This window comes from Penaeus japonicus, unplaced genomic scaffold (genome assembly GCF_977035675.1).
Source record: "Penaeus japonicus unplaced genomic scaffold, GWHDUDI00000001_assembly GWHDUDI00000017, whole genome shotgun sequence".
Classification (NCBI taxonomy): Eukaryota; Metazoa; Arthropoda; class Malacostraca; order Decapoda; family Penaeidae; genus Penaeus; species Penaeus japonicus.
Window position 1 is genome coordinate 24658515 of NW_028234419.1, and position 25354 is coordinate 24683868.

Sequence of the window (25354 nt, forward strand, 5' to 3'; positions counted from 1 at the left end):
ATATATATACATATATGTATATATACATATATGTATATATATACATATATGTATATATATACATATATGTATATATACATATATGTATATATATATACATATATGTATATATATATACATATATGTATATATATATATACACACACATGACATTGCTTTGACAGGTTAATGAATGTCAATTTCAAGGAAATAAACATCACCATTTAAGAATTATTCACAAGCCGACACAGTCGTTCTAAACTGACTGCAATATTATTCCTCCTAAATTATTTACATAGTAAAACGTGTCAGCGGGAAAAGTCGGAAGGATACCCTTGTTTATTTTAGTACTGAAACCGACCGTTTCTAACGAAACTTGGTATTTTTCTGTTTCATTATTTAAGCCTGGAATTCCGGGGAAAGTAGTTGAGAACGGAGGTGGTGGAGAAAGATAGAGAGAGGGGGGAAGGGAAAGGGAGTGGGGAGAGGGAGGGGGAGGTGGGATGGAGGAAAAAGAGAGAGGGAAAAGAAGGGAAAGAAAGAGGGAGGAAGGGAGAGTGAGGGAAAAGGGAATGGGAGGAAGGGATAAGGGAGAGGAAGGGAAAGGGGGAGGGGTGGAAGGGAAAAAGGAGAGGGAAGAGGAAGGGATAAGGGAGAGGAAGTGAAAGGGGGAGGGGTGGAAGGAAAAAAGGAGAGTGAGGAGGAGGAAGGAGAATGCAGGGAAAAAGGAGAGGAAGTAGGAGGGAGGAAAAGGGAGAAGGAGGTAGAGGAAGGGAAAAGGGAGTGGGAGGAGCGATAGAGAAAGGGTGATATGTAGGAGGCAAGGAAGAGTAAGAAAGAGGGAAGTAGAGAAAGGGGGAGAAAATTTAAAGAAAAGAGGAGAGAAGGTGTGATTACACTGAAAGCGACCAAGAAATGGGGAGGTGGGAGAGAGAGAGGGGGGGGGGGGGCGAGACAGAAGATGGGAGGAACAAGGGCCCACAGTAAAAGTGTCACTTGTCACTCAACCAATTTCAAGGTCAACTAACCCTGTAAAAGAGAGGTAAACTAATGTTTAGTTATAAACATACATATACCATACGTGATCTAATATAGTTTACGTGTATCATTTCGTATTTGTTATAGCCTGGGTGGTAATATGGGTATTAACATAAAGTTTCTATTAAGTCGGCACTCGAAAGGCGTGACTGTGACTAATGAACGTGGATTTATCTCGGCTTAGGTGATAACAAAGAAGAAAACGTATGATTTCTTATGATTTTTTTAAACATTTTATTTTTTTTCTCTTGGTGTTCCTCTCCTTTTGTCTGTCTATGCCTCTCTCCTTTTGTCTGTCTCTAGGTCTCTCTCCTTTTGTCTATCTCTATGTCTCTCTCCTTTTGTCTGTCTCTAGGTCTCTCTCCTTTTGTCTGTCTCTATGCCTCTCTCTCTGTCTCTCTCTCTGTCTCTCTCCTTTTGTCCGCCTCTCTCTGTATCTATCTGTCTCTCCCTCTCTCCCAGTCTCTCCCTGTCTCTCTTATATAAGAATGGAAAGATAAAATTCTATTGTATAAGAATGGAAATACAAATGGACGTACTATTTACGACAGAGAGATGAGATGACAATATTAACTCAATGTAAAGACTGAGCGAATGTAAGTATTGCTCTGCTTAGTAAGTATGTAGATAATTAGATGAATGTATGTATTATTCAGATCTGTAGGTAATGTAAGTATTGTGTTGCTAAATAAGTAGGTATGTAGAGTGAATATAAGTATTATTCTGATACATAAATAAGTATCTAGGCTTGACTGAGTGAATGTAAGTATTGCACTTATCTATAAATAGATAGCTTATATAGTCGATTGAGTGAATGTATTTATTGGTCGTATATATAATTAGGTATGTCGATGGATGAATAAAATGGTATGTAAGTGGATTACTGAGACGTAGATGAATAGATAGATTGACACCGAGAGATGGGTTATAGAAGTAAATTAAAATAGCTGTATAATTTAATGCATTCTTTCGGAGAAACTGAATTTGACCGCTGTGAGCCATCTATGACTCTCATTTTGTCTTTTCTGCTTCATCTCCCTGCTTCTCTCTATCTATATCTCTCTCTTTCCACCTCACTTCATCCTTTCGCTTCATCCCCATTTCACACTCTGTCTCCATGCTCTTTCTTCCTATCTTTCTTCTTTTCCACCCTGTCCCTGCTCCTCTTTCATGTCCATCCCCCTTTTTCCCTTCTCTCTTTCATTCTGCTTCATTCCCTTTGTCTCTCTCTCCCTTTTTCCACCCCATCCCCTTTCTTTCGACCTCTCCCTCCTCTTATCATTATCTCCTCTCTCTCTCCCTCTCCCTTTCCTCTCCCCCTCTCGTCCTTTGTTCAGCAGTCAGATCATATCCAATAAACATTAGTTACCTATGTCCCCCTGCGCAGTGCCACCTGAGGGTGACCTTTGACCTCAGGCTCATGGAATAAACAAGAGGCCAGCGAACCCGGATGTGAAGTATCAGGAAGACGGAGGGGAAGGGGGGGGGGGGGGGGACGGCCACTTTGTTATGTAATATCGGCAGCAGACCATAACATGTCGGGTAGTGTCTACGAATATGTTTAATATATGATATCAATCGAGTAGTGAGTACTTGTTGAAACCTTTATAATAACATGTAAGAGGGAATTATATGCATGTCTCTCTCTCTCTCTGCACACATACGTACACACACATACACACACATATACATATATATATATATGTATTATATATATTATATATATATATATATATATAAATATATATATTGTCATCCTAATATATAGAAAGGCAAAAGTGGGATTATCCTACATCAATTTCCTGTTAGACAAAACACACTACAATTCGCAGCCGTTTGTTATTGTACTCTTTACAGCAATCTGACTATGATTTTTTCTCTCGCTGAAATGGAATACTATAAGAGCTGGAATCAAGTGCTCTGTCGTGTGACCGAGGTTTCGAAACAAGTACATTATTGGAGTTCGTGACACGAATCGCTCCTATATTGATGACAATACTTTTAGATAATGACAATACGTATGGTAACCGAAGAACGGTGAGTGAGAGTGATATGAAGATGGAGAGGTAGATGGAGATGGAGAGAGAGAGAGATAAGTAGATAGAGTGAGAGAAAGAGAGAGATAGAGGGAGATAGAAAGAAAGAGAGAAAAAGGGAGATAGAAAGAAAAAGAAAGAGAGAAAGGGAGATAGAGTGAGAGTGATATGGAGATGGAGACGTAGATGGAAATGGAAATGGAGAGAGAGAGATAAGTAGATAAGAGTGAGAGAAAGAAGGAGATAGAAATAGAGAGAGAGAAAGAAAGATAGAGATAGGCAGAGAGATAGAAAGAAAGAGAAAGAGATACAGAGTTTGTATATCCCTTAACCCACTCGAGGGAAAGAAAGTACCAATACCTTTAATACACAGTAGATAAACGTAAACACAAAAGCAACCATTATCTTTTCCCGCGGCGTGAAAATGGACCCACGTCGTGTGCTCGGGGTTCGTCTTGTGATCAGCACTAAAAAGTTGGTGATTAAGGCTTTTGTAATCACCTTTAACGACTATGTGGCGGAAGGTCGGGAAAACGATTCGTAAAGGGGGCGGTGGGCGGTGGGTAGGGGATGGGGGGGAGGGCGTGATTGGGTCAGAGGGCAGAAGAGCAACATGATCACGGATGATAAGTTCTGCAAAAGCAAAATCGCAACATTGATTTTGTCATTTGCTCTCACAGAACGCGTAGGCCCTATTAGCAAGGAAGCCCTCCATGGGGGTTGGCAGAGCTTTGCTTTAACAGTATTGCACTCTCTCTGCAATGTGCAACTGGTGCTCAGTATAGTTTTTAGTCTTATTTCAGGTTACGAAGAGGCGTGTTATAGGCATTTCTATTTCCGTTTATGTTATGTAACAGAGTTGAGCAAATTATGGTTAATGTTATCAACACCACTGCCACTATACCACCACCACCACCATCACCACCACTACCACCACCACTACCCCCAACATCACCACCAATACCAACCACACCATCACAACAACCGCCATCGATCACCATCCATCACAGTCTCTCAACATCATTATCATTAATATAATTTTCCACTTAACGTTACGCTATTTGCAGGAACTTTTACCGGATCCATGGTATTGAAGATAACAATTTGCAAAGTTGCATAGCAAGCAACATCGAAGCCAGACGTACAGGCGATGACAGGCAGTCTAACGACACTCAAAACTTCATCTATTTTTTTTTTTCAATCTCTGTCAGTCTGTATCTTTTTTTCTTTTTTTTTCCTGGGTCTATCTATCTATCTATCTATCTATCTGTATCTACTTGTTAAGTTATGATTTGCCCTTTCTCACTCTTTTCTCTTCTCTCTCTCTTTTTTTTCTCTCTCTCTGTCTTTCTGTTTGGCTGTCTCTATCTATCTATTCCCCACCTCTCTCTTTCTCGCTTTATCTCAATGCCCCACCCCCCCTCTCTATATATATCTGTCTACCCCCTCTGTGTATATTTGTGTGTGCGTGTACATATGTGCTTGTGCGTGTATATGTATGTGTGCACGTGTGCGTGTATATATACCACATAAAAATGATATAGATTTATCCTCGTCTTTAGAAACCACATCAAAGGACCTCAGAACCTTGTATCATCACTGACCACATCACGTCAGCATTGACCAATGAGCGAGCAGCTTTCAAGGGATCTCGGTTCGCTTATTGGCAGATCCGGTCTTTCACACGACCGACTCGGTGTATGAAGGATCAAGTAGCAATAAATCTCTGCAATGGAGAGTTCGTATATATATTTTTGTTGATATGGTTGCAAGAATTGTTAGCTATTGATGTGTTGACGGATGATCAAAAGGTTTGTTTTTATTCTTATCGTAATTTATTCCTGATTCATTGCGTTTGTGTTTTTGTTGTATTCTGCTTTATCGCGTTTGTGATCTCATTGTATTCATTTCTATTACAACTTTCTCGTAGTATTGTATACCATCAACTAATGTCTACCTTATGAAAGATCCACATCTTTCTTAAGAAAAAAAACAAAAAAACGAAGAAAGCAATAAAGAAATATCTAAAAGCCTTGGCCAGAAAGAAGACGATCAACTGCAGACGCGTTGCATTTCAAGCTCAGACATTGATTCGATCATACCTCATATTGCAAGTCTCCTTATTAATCCGCGGAATGTTGTCAACAAATTAAACCACAAATAGCCTGTCGCGTTCCGTTCCGTTCCGTTCCGTTCCGTTCCGTTCCGTTCCGTTCCCCGCCGACAAAGTCATAGGGAGGATGACATGTGGACGGCATTGCAATACAGAGGGACAGCGGGATAGAACGGTCGACGCAAACAGCAAGCTTATAAGAGCGCCGCGTGATGGACAAGGGTACACGGGGAACGAAAGGAAAGTATTGAAGGAATGTAGAAATTACGACGCTGTTTCGACGAAGAGAGGGACGCAAGATAGATGAATAACAGCTGGGTACGTGAGCAAAGGAGAACATAGGTTAGAAGTTTGTAATAAAGAGGTAAAAATACACTCATAGTTATACACACATACATATATGCACATACACACAATACACACACACACATTATATATATATATATATATATATATATATATATATATATATATATATATATATAATATATATAATATATATAATATATATATATAATATATATATATATATATTATATATATATATATATATATGTGTGTGTGTGTGTGTGTGTACACACACACGCAAGCACACACACACATACGCAAGCACGCACACACACACACACACACACACACGCACACGCACACGCACACGCACACACACACAGGCACACATTCCTTTTTCTGAGCTCTCTTGTCACCAGCCCTGAAATATGTACCGCGTCTTCTACACGTCCTTGTAAGCTTAAAAGGCCACACAAATTTCATGCAACCATTTAAGATCGGCCAACATGCAATATTGCAAAGCAGAGAGCAGCTAAGGCCGGGCAACAAAGTGCCTCTTCAAGTGTCCATCTGACCTTTCCTGACCTTCAATAATGAAGCTCACGGAGATTAAGTCCCACCCCCTTGGTCAAAGGAATGCTTTTCGCTTGTTCTTGTTAAACCTTTTGTTTTATGCACATCTTTATCTGTTTATCCATACATCCACACACACACACAAACATGAACATATCTATATATCTATATACCTATCTATCTCTATATCTATCTATTTCTATATCTATCTATCTCTGTATCCACATATATACACACAAAGTGTGTGTATATATGAATAAATATATTTATACGAATGTATATACGAATACACACACATACATGCATACATATATATATATATATATATATATATATATATATATATATATATATATACATATATATATATACATACACACACATATATATACATATATACATATATACACGCATATACTGTATATATATACATATATACATATATATATACCCGCATATATATGTATATATATGTATATATGTATATATATGTATATATGTATATATGTATATATATGTATATGTATATATATGTATATGTATATGTATATATGCATATATATATATATATATATATATATATATATATATATATATATATATATATATATATATATACATATATATACATATATATACATATATAAACACACATACACACATATATACATATATATACGTATATTTTGATAGAATTTGGTATTTTGTTTACTCTTTTAATTAACAAGAAAAAAGAGAAAAAAATAATTCTCTGTTCATACCTTAAAGTCATTTCTTCTCTCTTATTCATGCATCCGTCATGAAATTGTGCATGAGAGTTCCTTTACGTGTCGAGCAATATGCACGCACATGATTGACTTGTTCATGATAAATGCTTGCTAAGTAATTGGTCATCTATTTTCACTGAGGGACGACTAAGAATTTCTATTCTAGGAAGAGGAAAGAGGGAAGAGGGAAGAGGAGGAAAAGATTGATAGGAAGAATGATGAGGAGAAGGAGCAAGAGGAGAAGGGGGGAGAGAAGGAGATGGACAGGAATGATAATAATAATAAAAGAGCGAGAAATAGAGAGAATGAGAGGAGAGGAGAAGAGGAAGAAGGGAAGATAGTTATGATGAAGGAAGAGGAGGAAAAGAAGAAAATTGTGAGATGAAGAGAAAGAGGAGGAAGATTGGATAAAAAGAAAAGAAAAAGAAGAGAGCGAATTAGATGACGCAGCAGTCGTAAAGTAAAAGAAAACTTTATCCGACCTGAAAGATTTACAAACTTAAGACCTGTCACGGTAAATATTTATAAGCTTTGACATATAATCTTTTCACCTACATAAAGGAACAAGGGGAAAAAATCACCCACATAAAGGAACATGGTAAAAAAAAATAAATAAATAAAAAATAAAAATGGGTTCTTATCATATCAGAGAAAACATTAAAGATATCTTGTGGCTTTCCGGGTTGGCTTTTTGGCGAATCGCAAAAAGCCACACATTTTGTATATCGCAAGAAACGTCAACCAAAGCCGTTTGTGATTGGCTGTAGCAATCTTGATGACGTAACGTAATGTGCGTCTACTTTTTAGTCGATGATCCACCAGAAATAAATGCCGTTTGTAACTGCATTTGTCTTAAACTTGAAAAAAATGAGTGAAAGAAAATGAAATAGATCTGAAATTGTGATACATTTTAACAGGTTATACATTTAATCTGAATATATTAATGTGATTGTAGCGTAATCTGTGAAAATCAAAAGAAGAAAGTCGAAGATCCAACAAACCTTTGTCCAAAGCATAATCCCTCAGATTATCTATAACAATTCGTATTAGATATACCAAAGGCAACGCAATTACCAATATCCTCAACATGCTGGACTCCTGAACAAATAAATCTCGCAAATTGAATAGACTTTAAATAGAGAGCTGTGTAATCTGACCGCAAAATGTTTGTCATCATGAATTTCAAGCGCGCAATTCATGGCTTCCCATATACACACTGGGATTAATTAGGTCCTCGCGTGATGTTTATTCTTTAGATTGTGTCTTTGCTCGTTAATGAAGATGATAACCTGTAAGTATTATTGATTGAATTTGGTGAAGAGGAGAAAAAAAGAGGTATTAGGAGCAAATAATAAAAGTAATGATGATCAGTGTTGATAATAGAGTAATATTGATAGTAATGATAATTGACAAAGAGAGAAAGAGAGAGAAAGAGAAAGGAAGGGAAAGAGAGAGAGAGAGAGAAAGAGAGAGAGAGAGAGAGAAGGAGAAAGAAAAAGAAAGAGAGAAAGAGAAAAAGAAAGAGAGAAAAAAGAAAATGAGAGAGAGATAAAAGAGAGAAAGAAAGAAAATGAGACAGAGAAAAAAAAGAGAGGGAGATCACGACTTCGCAACCAAATCACAGCCATAAAACAAAGCCAAACAAACCTACAACCCAGAGAGCCATGCAGAACGGACTGTGCATGACGTTCCCAGATCACATTCCGACTTCGACGAACTTGCAGTGTGAATTGCAGAGCCTGCATGTTGTTGTCTGGCATTTATTTACAGTGTATTTGTGAAACAACGCACTGAGTGTCTTTATGCTCTCGTAAATAGAAAAGAATTTCGTTTTCATGACCCGTTTTGAGAGGAGGACGCTGTCATAAAATAACTTAATGCTACTTGGATCTGTGTGTGCGTGTACATACATACATACATGTGTGTTTGTTTGGGTAAGCGTGTGTGTGTTTAGGTGTGTGTGTGTGTGTGTGTGTGTTTGTTTGGGTAAGCGTGTGTGTGTTTACGTGTGTGTGTGTGTGTGTTTATGTGTGTGTGTGTGTGTGTTTACGTGTGTGTGTGTGTTTACGTGTGTATGTGTGTGTGTGTGTGTGTGTGTGTTTACGTGTGTGTGTATGTGTTTACGTGTGTGTGTGTGTGTATGTGTGTGTTTACGTGCATGTGTGTATGTGTTTGCATTGTCAGATCCAGGACGTTACAAAGGTGGGATGTAAGGGCGCTTTGGATAGTCAGGATAGTCAGGTGTAGCTTTGTCTCCCGATGTAAGGGGACACAAAGCCACACCAGCGGGGAATTTCTAGCACTGCAGAGGCATTTTCTAATGATTATAGAGCAAGACGCATTTGCATTACGACTTAGATTTTTTAGGGCTATTTTCCAATAACTTTAGATCAAAACGTATTTACATTTCGACTTAGATTATGGTAGTATCTATATATTATTATATGTTTGTCTGCTGTGGAAGATATTTATCTATGCCTTGTCCTTTAAAGGGGGAGGGGGAGGGGGAGGGGGGGTGTATTTGGCGGATGTGTGAGTAATAATTTACGTTTCATCTTATTCTTATTTCTATTATTATCATATGATGCTAATTAATAGCAACTTTTCTATAATGACAATGATACTGAAGATAGTTATAGCAGTAGTAATTATAATGATATCATCCTTATGTTGATAGTGATACTACAAGATACTGGTGATGACAGAAATAGCAGTAATTAATGATATCAATGAGAATGCTGCTGGTACTAAAAATAATGATGATAATGATACCATAACAATGAGGATTACTACTACTGCTACTTGTCATAACTTTAAATAGATAAAGATGATAGATGAAGATAAATAGATAAAGATACTATAAATAAAGAGAATGATGATAATATTGGTAGTAGTAGTAGCATTAGTAGTCGTAGTCATAATTATAGCAAAATCAGTATTTATGATAATAATTATAGTAACAGTAGTGACAAAAATAACAGTAATGCTAATGATGATAATGATAATCATGACAATTATGATATCAATAATGGTGATAATGATGATAATAATACGAAGGGTGATGATGATGATGATAATAATAATGATAATAATAATGATAATACTAATAATGGTAATGATAATAAGGATAAATATGATAATGATAATAACAATGATAAGAATGATTATAACATTAGTAATTTTCATAATTCTTCATATAATCATTGTCATCATATCAATAATAACATACTTATGATAACTCTATGCATACACATCAAAAGTAAGTGAGCATATAAGCTTGTCTCTAGAGTTTCCTTATGCAGTCATCCTAAATAAGAATATTATCCTACATTTTCAAAATTATAAGAACATATTTAAACATATTCCTATAACATATCAAAAGAAAGAAGAAAAAAAATAATCCACTCTATTCACACACACACACACACACATACATACACACATATAATTATGACATCTATAAAGCGAATGATAAGTTGGGAGACACTATTTCCTCACTGTTATATCATTCTGTTGAAATTTAACACAACGACTGCATTTTCTTTCCCTTGTCAGCTGAGAATCAGTCATGCGTCAGCTGTCTTGCTCACTCATATGGAATCTTTGCTTTATTATACATCATGTGCATTACACTTTGATATTTATTTTCTTATTTCTTACTATTATTACTATTACTATCATTATCGTTATTATTTTTACTATTATCAACATCATTATTATCATTATCATCATGATATATATATATTCTTTTATCTATCAGTTTCTACATCTATTTACCTTTTTTGCAGAAGCAGACTAATAATGATAATAATGATGATTAAAAATAATAATGATAATGATAAGAATGAGAATGAGAGTAATACAATAACAACATTGATATTTAGGATAATAATAACAATTCTACCGAAACTACTGATGACAACACCAATAATATAAAAATAACACATAATATGCTAATACTAATAATGACGAAAATAGTAATGAACTATAAACAAGAACCATTGTAATACTATTACTACGATTAATAAAAACAACAAGAAAACAGTAGACGTGACAAAAAACAACAACAACAAAAACAATAATATCAACAACACCAGTGATCACATAACACCAATAACACAATGCAATCAATAACACGATCAATCTCCCAAGTAATCACTAGAACATCAATAAAACCACCAATAACAATATAATAAAAAACAAATTACACTAACACTAGTCTCCACAATAACATCAGTAACACAAGATCATAATAACACAAATCACACCAGTATGCACAATAACACCAGTAACGAACACAGCAACACCAGTAATCCCAATAACATGAATAACACCAATAGTCATAACACCAGTAACAAACCACGATAACACCAGTAACACCAACAGTCATAATAACACCAGTAACACCAACAGTCATAATAACACCAGTAACAAACCACGATAACACCAACAGTCATAATAACACCAGTAACACCAATAGTTATAATAACACCAGTAACAAACCACGATAACACCAGTAACACCAGCTATAACACCAGTAACACCAATAGTTATAATTACACCAGTAACAAACCACGATAACACCCACCAATAACACCAGCTATAACACCACCCCAGTCCCCAGGATTCCCAAAGTAGGTCTCTCCGCGCTTTGGCTCTCGACCTCCTGAAACTGACAGAAGGTGATCACTTCTCGGCGCTCACCATGAAGGGTAACGTTATTATCTGTCTCTCTCTTGCTCTCTCTCTTGCTCTCTCTCTCTTTCTTGATCTCTCTATCTTTCTTGCTCTCTCTCTCTTTCTCTTACTCTCTTTCTCTGCTTCTTGCTCTCTCTCTCTCTCTCTCTCTCTCTCTCTCTCTCTTTCTCTCCTTCTTGTTCTCTCTCTCTCCTTCTTGCTCTCTCTTTCTCTCTCTTGCTCTTTCTTTCTCTCTCTCTCTGTCTCTCTTTCTTTCTCTCTCTCTCTCTGTCTCTCTTTCTTGCTCTCTCTCTTTCTTGCTCTCTCTCTCTCTTTCTCTTTCTTGCTCTCTCTCTCTTTCTTGCTCTCTCTCTCTCTTTCTCTTTCTTGCTCTCTCTCTCTTTCTTGATCTCTCTTGCTCTTTCTTGCTCTCTCTCTCTCTCTCTTTCTTTCTTGCTCTCTCTCTCTGTTTCTTGCTCTCTCTCTCTCTGTCTCTCTTTCTTGCTCTCTCTCTTTCTTGCTCTCTCTCTCTCTCTCTTTCTTGCTCTCTCTCTCTCTTTCTTGCTCTCTCTCTCTCTCTTGCTCTCTCTCTCTCTCTCTCTTTCTTGCTCTCTCTCTCTTTCTTGCTCTCTCTCTCTTTCTTGCTCTCTCTCTCTTTCTTGCTCTCTCTCTCTTTCTTGCTCTCTCTCTCTCTCTTGCTCTCTCTCTCTTTCTTGCTCTCTCTTGCTCTTTCTTGCTCTCTCTCTTGCTCTCTCTCTGTTGCTCTCTCTCTCTCTCCTTGTATTTCTTTCTATTCCCTTTTTTTCCATTCTTAATTTCTTTTTCTTCTTCCTTTTCAGTTCTTGTCTCCTTCTACCTTCTATTTTTTCTCAGCTTCTTTTTCTTCCTTTCTCCTATTCCCTCTGCTCACCTTTCTCCTCTTTTCTCATCCCTACTTCCCTATCTCATCTTTCTTTCTTTCTTTTTCTTTTCCCTCCTCCCGCTCCTCTTCTTCCTCTTCCTCCTCCTCTTCCTGTCCCTCCTTCACCTTATCCATCTCTCCTCCTCCTCTTCCCCAACTTCTTCCTCTTTCTCCTCCTCCACTTCCCCATCTTCTTCCTCTTTCTCCTCTCTCCCTCCTCTTACCCTCCCTCCCTCCCTCCCTCCTCACTCCTCCTCCCTCCCTCACTCCTCACTCCCTCCCTCCTCTTCACTCCCTCCTCCCTCCTCCCTGTTCCTCCCTCCCCCTTTCTCCCTCCTCCCTCCTCCCTGTTCCTCCCTCCCCCTTTCTCCCTCCCTCCCTCCTCCCACCTCCTTCCCTCCCTCCTTTCTCCCTCCCTCCCTCCTCCCACCTCCTTCCCTCCCTCCCTTCTCCCTCCACCCTACCACCTCCTCACTCCCTCCCTCCTCCCTCCACCCTACCACCTCCTCACTCCCTCCTCCCTCCCTTCCTCCTCCTCACTCCCTCCTCCCTCCCTCCCTCCCTCCTCCCTACCCCTCCTCCTCCCTCCCTCCTCCTCCCTCCCTCCCTCCCTCCCTCCTCCCTCCCTCCCTCCTCCCTAACTCCCTCCTTCCTCCTTCCTCCTCCTGTTCTCCTTGTCATCACAGGATTGCAGACCAGACGGGGTCGCAAATCCACCGAAATCCAAGGAGGTTGCAGGGATAATGTCATTGCGAGGATGTTATTCAGATTCCCATTAGATCTCCGTTGGATCGCTTTTGGTTTCGACAGTAGCAGGCCTTTGGTGTACAGAATACATATTATATATGTATATATGTACATATATATACATATCATATATGTATCTATATATACACATAGATATACACGTACAAATATGTATAAACACATACACATACACATACACATATGTAAATACACATACACATACACATATCTTTATACACATACACATATGTGTATAAAAAACATAAACACACAAACACACAAACACACACACACAAACACACACACACACACAAACACCTACCCCCCCCCCCCTCTCCAACTTACATATATGACTTAGAGGGTGAAGGTGTAGGTGAAGGTGAAGGTCGACCTCGATCTATTGAATTAGTGTGACTTCACCTTGCTTTGGTTAACGACTTTGGCCCTTATGACTTGATTGGGTTAAGGCGCGACGGCTGGCGGCGGATTGTGTGGTGATTGTAGGTCATTGTGGGTGTGTGATGAGGTGTGTTTGTGTGGGTGGTGAAATGTGTGGTGATGGTTGTGATGTTGATGATGGTTGTGATGGTAATGGTGATGATAGTGATGATTGTATATGTGGTGAATCTAGATCTAGGTCTTTGTTTGTTTGGGTGGTGAAATGTGTGGTGATGGTTGTGATGTTGATGGTGGTTGTGATGGTAATGGTGATGATAGTGATGATGGTATATGTGGTGAATTCAGGTCTTTGTGTGATTAGGTGTGTTTGTGTGGTGATAGTGATATGTGTAGTGATGGTGATATATGTGGTGATGGTGATGGTAGGATTCTGTATGTGTGTCTCCACTAAAAATCTGAACATAATAAACAGGAAAAAAATGAATCAAACAAACAAACAAATAAACGTTAAAAAAGAGAGAAAACAAAAAAAGTTAGCGTAAAACAAATACACCTGTAAACCGTTTCACTGCACTTGGATCTGTACATACCTACACGATAATGCATTCTACCCAGCCTACCATGTTGCTCTGTTGCATTTTAGAATCCTGTCCAGGCCTAAAATGCATAGGTTTTCACTCTGGGATATATATATATATATATATATATATATATATATATATATATATATATATATATATATATATATATTCTAGTTCTGTTCATCTTGGTTAGTTGTTTTCAATTATTCTTTATTTTATCTATCTTTTTTTCTCTAGGAATCATAATATGTTAACAGAGACAGAATAAATGAGAGGGAGAGAGAGAGAGAGGCAGAGAATGAAAAGCAGAGAATGAGAGGTAGTGAATGAGAGGCAGAGAATGAGAGGCAGAGAATGAGAGGCAGAGAATGAGAGGCAGAGAATGAGAGGCAGAGAATGAGAGGCAGAGAATGAGAGACAGAGAATGAGAGGCAGAGAATGAGAGGCAGAGAATGAGAGGCAGAGAATGAGAGGCAGAGAATGAGAGACAGAGAATGAGAGGTAGTGAATGAGAGGCAGAGAATGAGAGGCAGAGAATGAGAGACAGAGAATGAGAGGCAGAGAATGAGAAGCAGAGAATGAGAGGCAGAGAATGAGAGGCAGAGAATGAGAGACAGAGAATGAGAGGTAGTGAATGAGAGGCAGAGAATGAGAGGCAGAGAATGAGAGGCAGAGAATGAGAGGCAGAGAATGAGAGGCAGAGAATGAGAGGCAGAGAATGAGAGGCAGAGAATGAGAGGCAGAGAATGAGAGGCAGAGAATGAGAGACAGAGAATGAGAGGCAGAGAATGAGAGGCAGAGAATGAGAGGCAGAGAATGAGAGGCAGAGAATGAGAGACAGAGAATGAGAGGCAGAGAATGAGAGGCAGAGAATGAGAGGCAGAGAATGAGAGACAGAGAATGAGAGACAGAGAATGAGAGACAGAGAATGAGAGACAGAGAATGAGAGACAGAGAATGAGAGGCAGAGAATGAGAGACAGAGAATGAGAGACAGAGAATGAGAGACAGAGAATGAGAGGCAGAGAATGAGACACAGAGAATGAGACACAGAGAATGAGAGACAGAGAATGAGAGGCAGAGAATGAGAGGCAGAGAATGAGAGACAGAGAATGAGAGGCAGAGAATGAGAGACAGAGAATGAGAGGCAGAGAATGAGAGACAGAGAATGAGAGACAGAGAATGAGAGGCAGAGAATGAGAGGCAGAGAATGAGAGACAGAGAATGAGAGGCAGAGAATGAGAGGCAGAGAATGAGAGACAGAGAATGAGAGGCAGAGAATGAGAGGCAGAGAATGAGAGACAGAGAATGAGAGACAAAGAATGAGAGACAAAGAATGAGAGACAAAGAATGAGAGGCAGAGAATGAGAGGCAGAGAATGAGAGGCAGAGAATGAAAGACAGAGTATGAGAGAGAGGATAGAGAATGAGAGACAGAGAATGAGACAAGAGAATGAAAGGACAGAGAATGAGAGACACAGAGAATGAGAGAAAGAGAGGCAAAGAGAGAGAAGAGAATGAGAGACAGAGAAGGAGAGAAAGAGATGAGAGAGAATGAGAGACAAAGAGAAAGAATGAGTGACAAGAATGAGAGAGAGATAAAGAGAAAAAGATAGAGAGAGAGAGATAAAGAGAAAAAGATAGAGAGAGAGAGAGAGAGAGAGAGAGAGAGAGAGAGAGAGAGAGAGAGAGAGAGAGAGAGAGAGAGAGAGAGAGAGAGAGAGAGAAATAGAGGCAGAAAGAGAAAGAGAGAAAGAAATAGAAGCAGAAAGAGAAAGAGAGAGAGAAATAGAAGCAGAAAGAGAGAGAGAGAAGTTTGGGGAGAGAGGAGAACGGGAAGAGAGGAGAAGAGAGCAGGAGCGGAGACCGCGGACAGAGTCCGGAGAGAGAGAGAGAGAGAGAGAGAAATAGAGGCAGAAAGAGAAAGAGAGAAAGAAATAGAAGCAGAAAGAGAAAGAGAGAGAGAAATAGAAGCAGAAAGAGAGAGAGAGAAAGAGAGAGAGAGAGAGAGAGAGAGAGAGAGAGAGAGAGAGAGAAATAGAGAGAGAGAGAGAGAGAGAGAGAGAGAGAGAGAGAGAGAGAGAGAGAGAGAGAGAGAGAGAGAGAGAGAGAGAGAGAGAGAGAGAGAGAGAGAGAGAGAGAAAGAGAGAGAGAGTGAGAGAAAGCATACATATAGAATGGGGAAGGAAACAAAAAAAGAACAACTCACGCCTATAGTTGATTAGGAAAAAAGGAAAAAAATGAGAGAGGGAAAAAAACAGAGGAACTCAGTGTTTCGAAATATAAAAAAAACATAATGGAAAACGTAAGATTGAGGAAGCGAGAGAGAAAAAAAAAACAAGATCCTATGCTTATCACGGCTTTGATCTTCCTATCAATGATACCCCCTCCCCCCTTACTCCCTGCCGTATCCCCCCCTCGATCTAGTCTCTCCTAACCCCTATTCTACGCCCCTCCCCCTCCCACCTGCTACCTATCCTCCTATCTATTTATCCTTACCTGCTACCTCTACCCCCCCCACCTTATACCCCCACCCACCATATACCCCCATCCACCATATACCCCCATCCACCTTATACCCCTACCCACCTTATACCCCTACCCTTTCCTACTTTCCCCTTCCCCCCTCCCCTCTCCCTCCTCTACCCCGTACCCCATCCTACTTCCCCCTTCCCCTTCCCCTCTCCCCTCCCCCCCCCCCTTCCCTCCTCTACCCCCTACCCCTTCCTACTTTCCCCTTCCCCTTCCCCTCTCCCTCCTCTACCCCCTACCCCTTCCTACCTTCCCCTTCCCTTTCCCCCCTCCCCTCTCCCTCCTCTACCCCGTACCCCTTCCTACCTTCCCCTTCCCCCTCCCCTCTCCCTCCTCTACCCCGTACCCCTTCCTACTTTCCCCTTCCCCTTCCCCCCTCCCCTCTCCCTCCTTTACCCCCTACCCCTTCCTACTTTCCCCTTCCCCTTCCCCTCTCCCCTCTCCCTCCTCTACCCCGTACCCCTTCCTACCTTCCCCTTCCCCTTCCCTCTCCCCCCTCCCCTCTCCCTCCTCTACCCCCTATCCCTCTTCTTCAGGTAGAGCCTAAGGCCTACTCTCTCTCCCTCCGAACGGCCTAAATGCTCAGGCAGGGATTTTTTGTGACCCATTTTTTCCCCTCTTTCCCCCTCCCATTCCCCCCCCCTTCTTTTTCGTAGGCCTATTAGCTGTAGTTATTGGATGGAACGGAGGCGGAGGTGGAGAAGGAGGGAGAATGAGGTAGAGAGGGAGAGGGAAAGAAGGAGAGAGAGGGAGAATGAGGTAGAGAGGGAGAGAAAGAGAAAGAGAGGGAGAGGAAAAAAAGAAGAGAAAGAGGCAGAGAGGGAGAGGGAAAGAAGAAGAGAGAGGGAGAGAAACGAGAAAGAGAGGGAGGGAAAGAGAAAGAGAGGGAGAGGAAAAGAAGAAGAGTGAGGGAGAGAAAGAGAAAGAGAGGGAAAGAAGAAGAGAGAAGGAGAGAAAGAAAACGAGAGGGAGAGGAAAAGAAGAAGAGAGATAGAGAGAAAGAGAAAGAGAGGGGGGAGGGGGGGGGAGAAGGATGTAGAGAGAGAAGGAGAGTGAGAGTGAGGGAGAGAAAGAGAGAGTGAGAGTGAAAGAGAGAAACAGAGAGAGAGAGCAACACAGAGAGAGAAAAACAGAGAAACACAGAGAGATAAACAGAACCAGAGAAAGAGAGAAACAGAGAGAGAGAAAAAAAACAACAAAAAAAACTAGCAAGACAGACAAATGGTCAAACAGAAAGAGGGGAAAAAAGTCAGTTTCAGAAGATGTTAGGAGGGGAAAAAATAAGGTAGAAGGGGAAAAAGTGGGAGGGGAAAAAAGGTAGTTTCTCCCTTCGCTGCTGAGCTTTGCGTCACTACCATACGATTGGTACCTTTTTTGAGATGCTTCAGAATATTCTTATAGGCCGCACATGGACGAGAGAACACACACACACACGCGCGCAAACTAACACACACACACACGCGCGCAAACTAACACACACACACACGTAAACACAAACAAATACAAACAAACACACATACACGTAAACAAATATAAACAAACACACACACGTAAACAAACACAAACAAATACACACACACGTAAACAAACACAAACACACACGTAAACAAACACACACACGTAAACAAACACAAACAAATACACACACACGTAAACAAACACACACGCACGCATACAAACACAAACACACGTAAACAAACACAAACACACGTAAACAAACACAAACACACACCTAAACAAACACACACACACGTAAACAAACAAACAAACACACGTAAACAAACACACACACACGTAAACAAACTTACACTTGGATAAACAAACAACAACAAATCATAACGCAACCTTCCTACTTTTTACCATTTAACTGAGATGAAATGCATTAAAAACCTTCTGGATGTAACCACTATTACTACAAATAATTTATTTCGTGGAACTGAAATGATACATCATAAGATAGATTTTATGGAGTAAATGATGGCAGTGATTATAATAATAATGATGATGAAACTAATGATAATGTCGATAACAACAATAACAATAACAATAGTAACAAGGGTGATATAGATGCGGATAATGATGATAATAATGATAATAAAAATCATAACAACAATGATAATTATAATGATAATGTTAGTGATAATTATAACAACAATGACAACGATAATGGTAATAATGATAATATTAATAATTACAATAATCATATTAATGATGATGACAACAAAAATGATAATGATGACAATACTAATGATGATTACCGTGGTAATGATAATGATGGTGATATTCATAATGACAATAAAAAAAAGAATAGCAAGAATAGTGGAAAACCGTTCGCAACATTGCATTTCTATTCTTAAACATCTCTTTTCAGAGGAAATAAATATTTACATTACAGCCCCGTACCCCCTCTCCTCAACCCCCCCCACACACACACACCTCACAGATTGTACACGTACATAGATATACACGAATATAGTTGAATACCTTTCACGTGTAACAACTAAACCATTCCGTTTAGCACATTATTCATATCCAAATATTTATCTTTTTCTGTTCATCAATACATGTTGGTAAAAGACACCCTTCAGAATACACACATAAACAATCAATTTTTAGCATACGCTCAAACGTCTGTGTTCGGAGAAAAAAAAGATATCCTACTTCACGCTCACGTAAACAAACACGCACACAAATATACATCTTTTCAAACGCAAACAAATATACATCTTTTCAAACGCACATAAATACGTACAGAAAATTAGAACACTCATATACCCACACATACGCGTGCACGACCAGTTTACATACAAGCTCTGTTTCCACTTATACGGGTCTAGTCCCTCTCTATCTATCTCTTTCTATCTCATATCTCTATATTTCTCTCTCCCTCTCTTTCTCTATTTTTTCTTCTCAACTCTCTCTCTTTAATCTTTTCTTCCTAACTCTCTCTCTCTCTCTTTTTTTTCTTCCTAATTCTCTCTCTCTCTCTCTAATCTTTTCTTCCCATCTCTCTCTCTAATCTTTTCTTTCCAACTCTCTCTCTCTCTCCCTCTCATCTTTTCTTCCTAATTCTCTCTCTCTCTCTCTCTATCTTTAATCTTTTTCCTCCCAACTTTCTCTCTCTCTCTAATCTGTTCTTCCCAACTCTCTCTCTCTCTCTCTAATCTTTTATTCCCAACTCTCTCTCTCTCTAATCTTTTCTTCCCAACTCTCTCTGTCTCTCTCTAATCATTTCTTCCCAACTCTCTCTCTCTCTCTCTCTTACTTTACACAGACTCCGTTTCTCACTCTCATTTCCTCTCTCACCTCACTCTCTCTACACACCCACAAGAATAAACACAGCGGCTCACACACACACACACACACACACACACACACAAACTCTCGCCCGGGGGGGACCTTGGCTCCAATCCACTGCTTATTCTTAAAGCTTACTTAAGCACCAACATCAGAAGATCAGGGTCAGATCACACGAAAATACTTAACAAGGACTGTGTCTTTAAGTGTCCTGGCCATTATTAGATTGGCTGCCTTAATCTAATGAAGGCGAATTAGATTTTGAAGGGATCATAATTGGTGAGAAGGTTGTGGTTGGTATATTTTTATCCGGTTGCCCAGGTAGAGTTAGCAACGACTTGATTGCTTTATTGCATTTTACGTTTTTTTGTATGTATTTATTGTTTTTATTAAATTTATTGTTATTTTTTGAAAATATAACTTAATATAATTCGTTCTGAGAGGGTGGAAGTAATTAAAGTGTATATACTCCTAAGAAAATGCTTTGGAAAGATGTACGCTTACGGGGTAATTAGGCGAGTGTATTGTGTTGGCATCCTCGTGTCTCAAATTCTAAAGAGAAAGGAATTCAGGCCAAAATAAGTGGACGAGGTGTGGTGAGTTAAACCAGAGTAAAAAAAAAAAAAATCGTTTAAGCATACAAAAATGACGGAGTATACACAAACCCAGATGTACTTAAGTGTAAAGAAGTGTAAATCAAATGTAAAAAAAAAGAAAAAAAAAATCCATATCTCTTCCCTGTGTAAAACAACACATCAACAGTACAGATCCGAAGACATGTACACCTACAGTGCGTGACAACACTCACGTCATGCTAAAAGCGAGTGCGTGTGTATGTATATCTACGATAAGAAACAAATGCATGTGAGGATTTAGAAGTACACACGAAAGAATAGAAGCCAAGGACAGACAAGGTCGAAACACAAGCGAACTCAGCGACCTTGACACAGAATTTTTTTTTTTTTTTTTTCCTCTCTCTCTCTTCTGCTCTAACTCCTGATGGAAAATTTCGCCGCTTCACATAAATAAACACTCTAAATCGGGCCTCTGTTGAAGGCTGTTCTTATTCTCAGATTGATTTGTTAGGTAAATGGTTTATAGGAAGCGAATTGTCTTTTAAAAACATATCTGGTTGGGTAGTGCTTGGCGTTTTTACTTGAAGAATTTCGATTCAATTCAGATATATCAGCCACACTAATGATATCATCAGAATAATTATGATAATAATTGTTCTCATTTTAAAAATATCTACAATATTACTATTAGAATATCACTATTACTATTAGAATAATGATAAGAAAGAGAGAGAGAGAGAGAGAGAGAGAGAGAGAGAGAGAGAGAAAGAGAGAGAGAGACAGAGAGAGAGAGAGACAGAGAGAGAGAAAGAGAAAGAAAGAGAGACAGAGAGAGAGCTTACATAACGAAAAGCAGAGACAAATATGAAGCTACGCATTATTTACACACAAAACGCTAATGAAAAACACGTCCATGCACCTAATAATAACCTCTGTTTACATGTCGCCTGCCTCGTGTGCACACGTTGATTCGTACCCAGCAATTAATTTCCTTTTGTTTTATCACAAATCAAATGGCTTTTGATTGCAGACGGATTGTTATTATTTCACGCATGCTTTGTATTCACTCTTACAATATTCATAGAGTAATTGGTTCATGACTGTTGTTTCCTTGGGGATATTTAATGAAATGTTTTCCACAATACACAACAGCCACGCCAACGTGAGACGCACGGCTGTATCGACACGTGTTTCGGTTCGTTTGTTTGCTTGCTCGAACGGATCTGAACGATTGGTTTTCCGTTCGATTTTGGTTCTTCTTTCGGTTCGAGCATATCTTCCTTTTTTTCTTTTTTTTTGTTGTATCTCCCTTGCTTCTTTGTGTCTGTGTGTGTGTGTGTCTGTTTGATTCTCTGTTCTACTTTTTTCTCTCGATTTTTGTATCTGTCTATATGTCTATATCTGTTTCTCTATCTCTATATCTCCGTTTTTTTCTTTCTTTCATTATCACCAGTTGTTGAGAATACAATACAATACAAAAGAAACGTTGAGAATCGAGATTCTCGTAAGAAGAAAAGAGGGGAAAGAATTCATGTAGTAACTAGCTACCTAAAATGAATTAATGAGAGACTATAGAAGGTGAGGGAGGGGGGGGGGGCGTATCCCCTTGTTGGCCATCATTGAGCCGAAATATTAAGAATCCAGGTCACTTTTTCTCTCATATTTCTACACTGACCAAAGGAGACATACATACGTGACAATGCGGTCAGTACGAAGATTCATGTCACTTTATCAATGGCTCAAAGAATGTACTGTCATTTTTTTTTCTTTTGACGACACTGATTACACTTGGAAGAAGTTCATGGGATAAGAAGGAAGGAAGGAATCGTCGGGAAGAAAGGAATAGGGAGAATTAAGGAAATAAATAAATGAGAGAGGGAACATCAAGTCAGCAAACTAAGAGGATAAAGAGGTGGGAAGGAAAGGAAGAATAAGTAAAAAAAAGTATCTATTTATTTGTCCATCTATACATCTATCTATCTATCTGTTTATATAAGTATGTATCTATCTATCCAACTATATATCTATCAATCCATCTATCTCTTGTATACAGTATCACAAAAAAGCGTCAATCGTCAATACGTAAAAGTTATGCAAAAAGGGTATAAAAAGATTAATAATGCAAAGTAAAATAAAGTAAACATTACAAACTAAAAACACAATATAAATAAAACCAAGTGGTAGCCAGAGTCGAAACATCTCTCCGAACCTCAGAACATATATCTTACACAGATTAACTAACACAGGTCCGCTTCGCTCGTCTCTCTCTCGAATTTTCTCGACTTTATAACAGTCATATGATTACGCAGATTCATTCGCTGGGAAGTCCGCTTCTGTAGATCAGAGCGTGGTAGTTAATTTACCTTCTATGTTGAAAAGAAAAAAAGTTGTGGTCGCGTTTTGGTCACACACGAAGCCATTGCACTCATCTGAACGAAGCTTCGAATCTCAACCTGTTTTAAACTCGTAAACAGGTCCGTTTGTGGTCTACTTCACCGCAATCATTAAACTATTATGATTTATAAACTCCTGAGATATCTATCTATCTATCTATCTATCTATATATATATATATATATATTATTTCTTCCTCTTGCGGACAGATTTGTTACGAAAGTTTTCGAGGTTGGGTGTTCATGGTTGATCGTAAGGTAGATTATGTTGCTAAAGTTGGGCAGAGTAATTATCCTTCCCTCGCCCATTTTTGAGGAGGGAACGACGGCGGAGGGGTGGGGGAAGGGGAGGGGGAGGGGGAGGGGAAGGGGAGGGTGCAAGCTAAGGAAGGTAGACGGGGTGGAGAAGGGGGGTAGGGGTGTATGGAAGGAGGGGGCATAATGCAGCGAAGAAAATAGATTTCTTGAAGGAGAGAAGGGAGACGGAGATGATAAAGCGAAATAGATAAATGGAGAGAGAATGAGTGAGTAGAAAGGAGACGGAGATGATAAAGCGGAATAAATAAATGGAGAGAGAATGAGACAGAGAGAGATGGATAGAGAAAGAAAGAGAAAGGAAGTGAGAGAAAGAGAGCGAGAGAGAGCGAGAGAGAGCGAGAGAGAGAGAGAGAGAGAGAGAGAGAGAGAGAGAGAGAGAGAGAGAGAGAGAGAGAGAGAGAGAGAGAGAGAGAGAGAGAGCGAAAGGGAAAGCGAGAGAGAGAGCGAGCGAGCGAGATAGAGCGAGAGAGAGCGAAGAGGAGAGCGAGAGAGGAAGAGAGGAGACAGAGATAGAGAGAGAGAAAAGAGGGAGAGAGAGAGGAGAGAAAGAGAGAAAGAGAGAGAGAGAGCGAGCGAGTCGAGAATAGAGAGAAAGAAGAGAGAGAGAGAGAGAGAGAGAGAGAGCGAGAGAGAGAAGGGGGAGAGAGAGAGAGAGAGAGAGAGAGAGAGAGAGAAAGAGAGAGAGAGAGCGAGCGAGCGAGATAGAGAGAAAGAGAGAGAGAGAGAGAGAGAGAGAGAGAGAGCGAGAGAGAGAGAGAGAAAGAAAGAGAGAGAAAGATAAACAGACAGAGACAAGGACACAGGGAGACAGACAGAACAGACACACCTGACGTCACACCCCACAGAATGTCAGAAAGGGTAGTTCATGACAGACAGACAAGCACCGGAATAAAGTGTATAGGGCATCGCTATGAGTGCCAAGGCCTTTTGGGATTCGCCCTCGCTGACGACCGCTGACCATGGGCACCCTTCGCCCGTGCCAAAAAGTGTTTACCACCGAGAGAGAGAGAAACAGCGGTACTGGCACTGACCTCCATCCTGTCTCGTGTGGCTCTCGCCTCCTCTGCCAGATGTGGCACGCCAAGACGCCGATTATATGATGCTTGTAATGTGTGGCACCGGTCAAGGACGCGGCGAGTTTCTCTTAGTTTCGTTTTTTTTTTTTTTTTTTTTTTTTTTTTTTTTTTTTTTTTTTTTTTTTTTTGTTTTTTTTGGTTGATGCTTCGGTTTCGTGTTTTGTGTTTTTGAATTGGATTTGATTTTAGTAGTATTTTTTTCAAGGGGATTTTTATTTTATTTATTTATTTATTTTAAATTGGTCTAAACGGTACGGGTTTTATAATTGAGCATTTTAGATCTTCACTGTTGCGTGTTGGTAAGGACACGAACGAACGAACGAACGAACCAGATTTTCGCTGATATGTAAAGACAATCAATATAAAGAAGGAAGAAAAGGGGGAAAGGGAAAATAAAAAAATCAAAATAAGGAAACGAGTGAAATGGCAAAAGATAAAACGTTACAATCAGAAGAATCGAAAAATAAAATATATATTTAAGCAATAATCCTGAACAATTTACATTCTCACGTGGGCAAAAAGTGTCATAACCAACTACTGAAATAAGAGTAAATGATACTATATTATGATCGATAAATTGTAATAATAAAGATAAATAAAAAAATTGATAAAGAAGACAAAAGTAAGAAAAATCCTTGAACTTCGAGAAAGGTCATAATACCACAAGAGGAAACGAAACAAGTGTCATTGTATCAATAAATTAGGAAAGAAATAACGATTTTGAATGGAGAGATTTTCATAAAGCAAGATTTGCAATTGACGTTTCGATATTACACCTGCTCTTAATTCCGCTACTCATACTCATACTCATACTCATATTTCTCATTCTGAAATTCTAGAGTCACATTCCTATGATATTGCCCCCACCCCCCCCCCCTTATTATTATTTTATATTTTTTTTTGATGTGTCATTTTCCACTTCTTCACCTCCCCCTCCCTCCCAACGTGTTTTTTATTATTTTTTTTTTGATGTGTCATTTTCACTCTCACTCACCTCCCCCCTCCCCTCCCAACGTGTTTTATCTCTGCTTTTAACTGATGACTAATAACTACTGCAGGGTTATGCTA

At 39.3% G+C, this 25354-nt stretch overlaps 1 protein-coding gene across 1 annotated transcript; it reads left to right on the forward strand.

Moving 5' to 3' along the window:
* Positions 1-21253: 21253 nt before the first annotated feature.
* Positions 21254-25141, forward strand: LOC147470081 (uncharacterized; the record flags this gene model as incomplete). Its single annotated transcript, XM_086545794.1, has 3 exons — positions 21254-21310; positions 23766-23839; positions 25126-25141. Coding segments are annotated over 3 exons (147 nt in total), but the record flags the coding sequence as incomplete, so codon positions are not given.
* Positions 25142-25354: the final 213 nt, after the last annotated feature.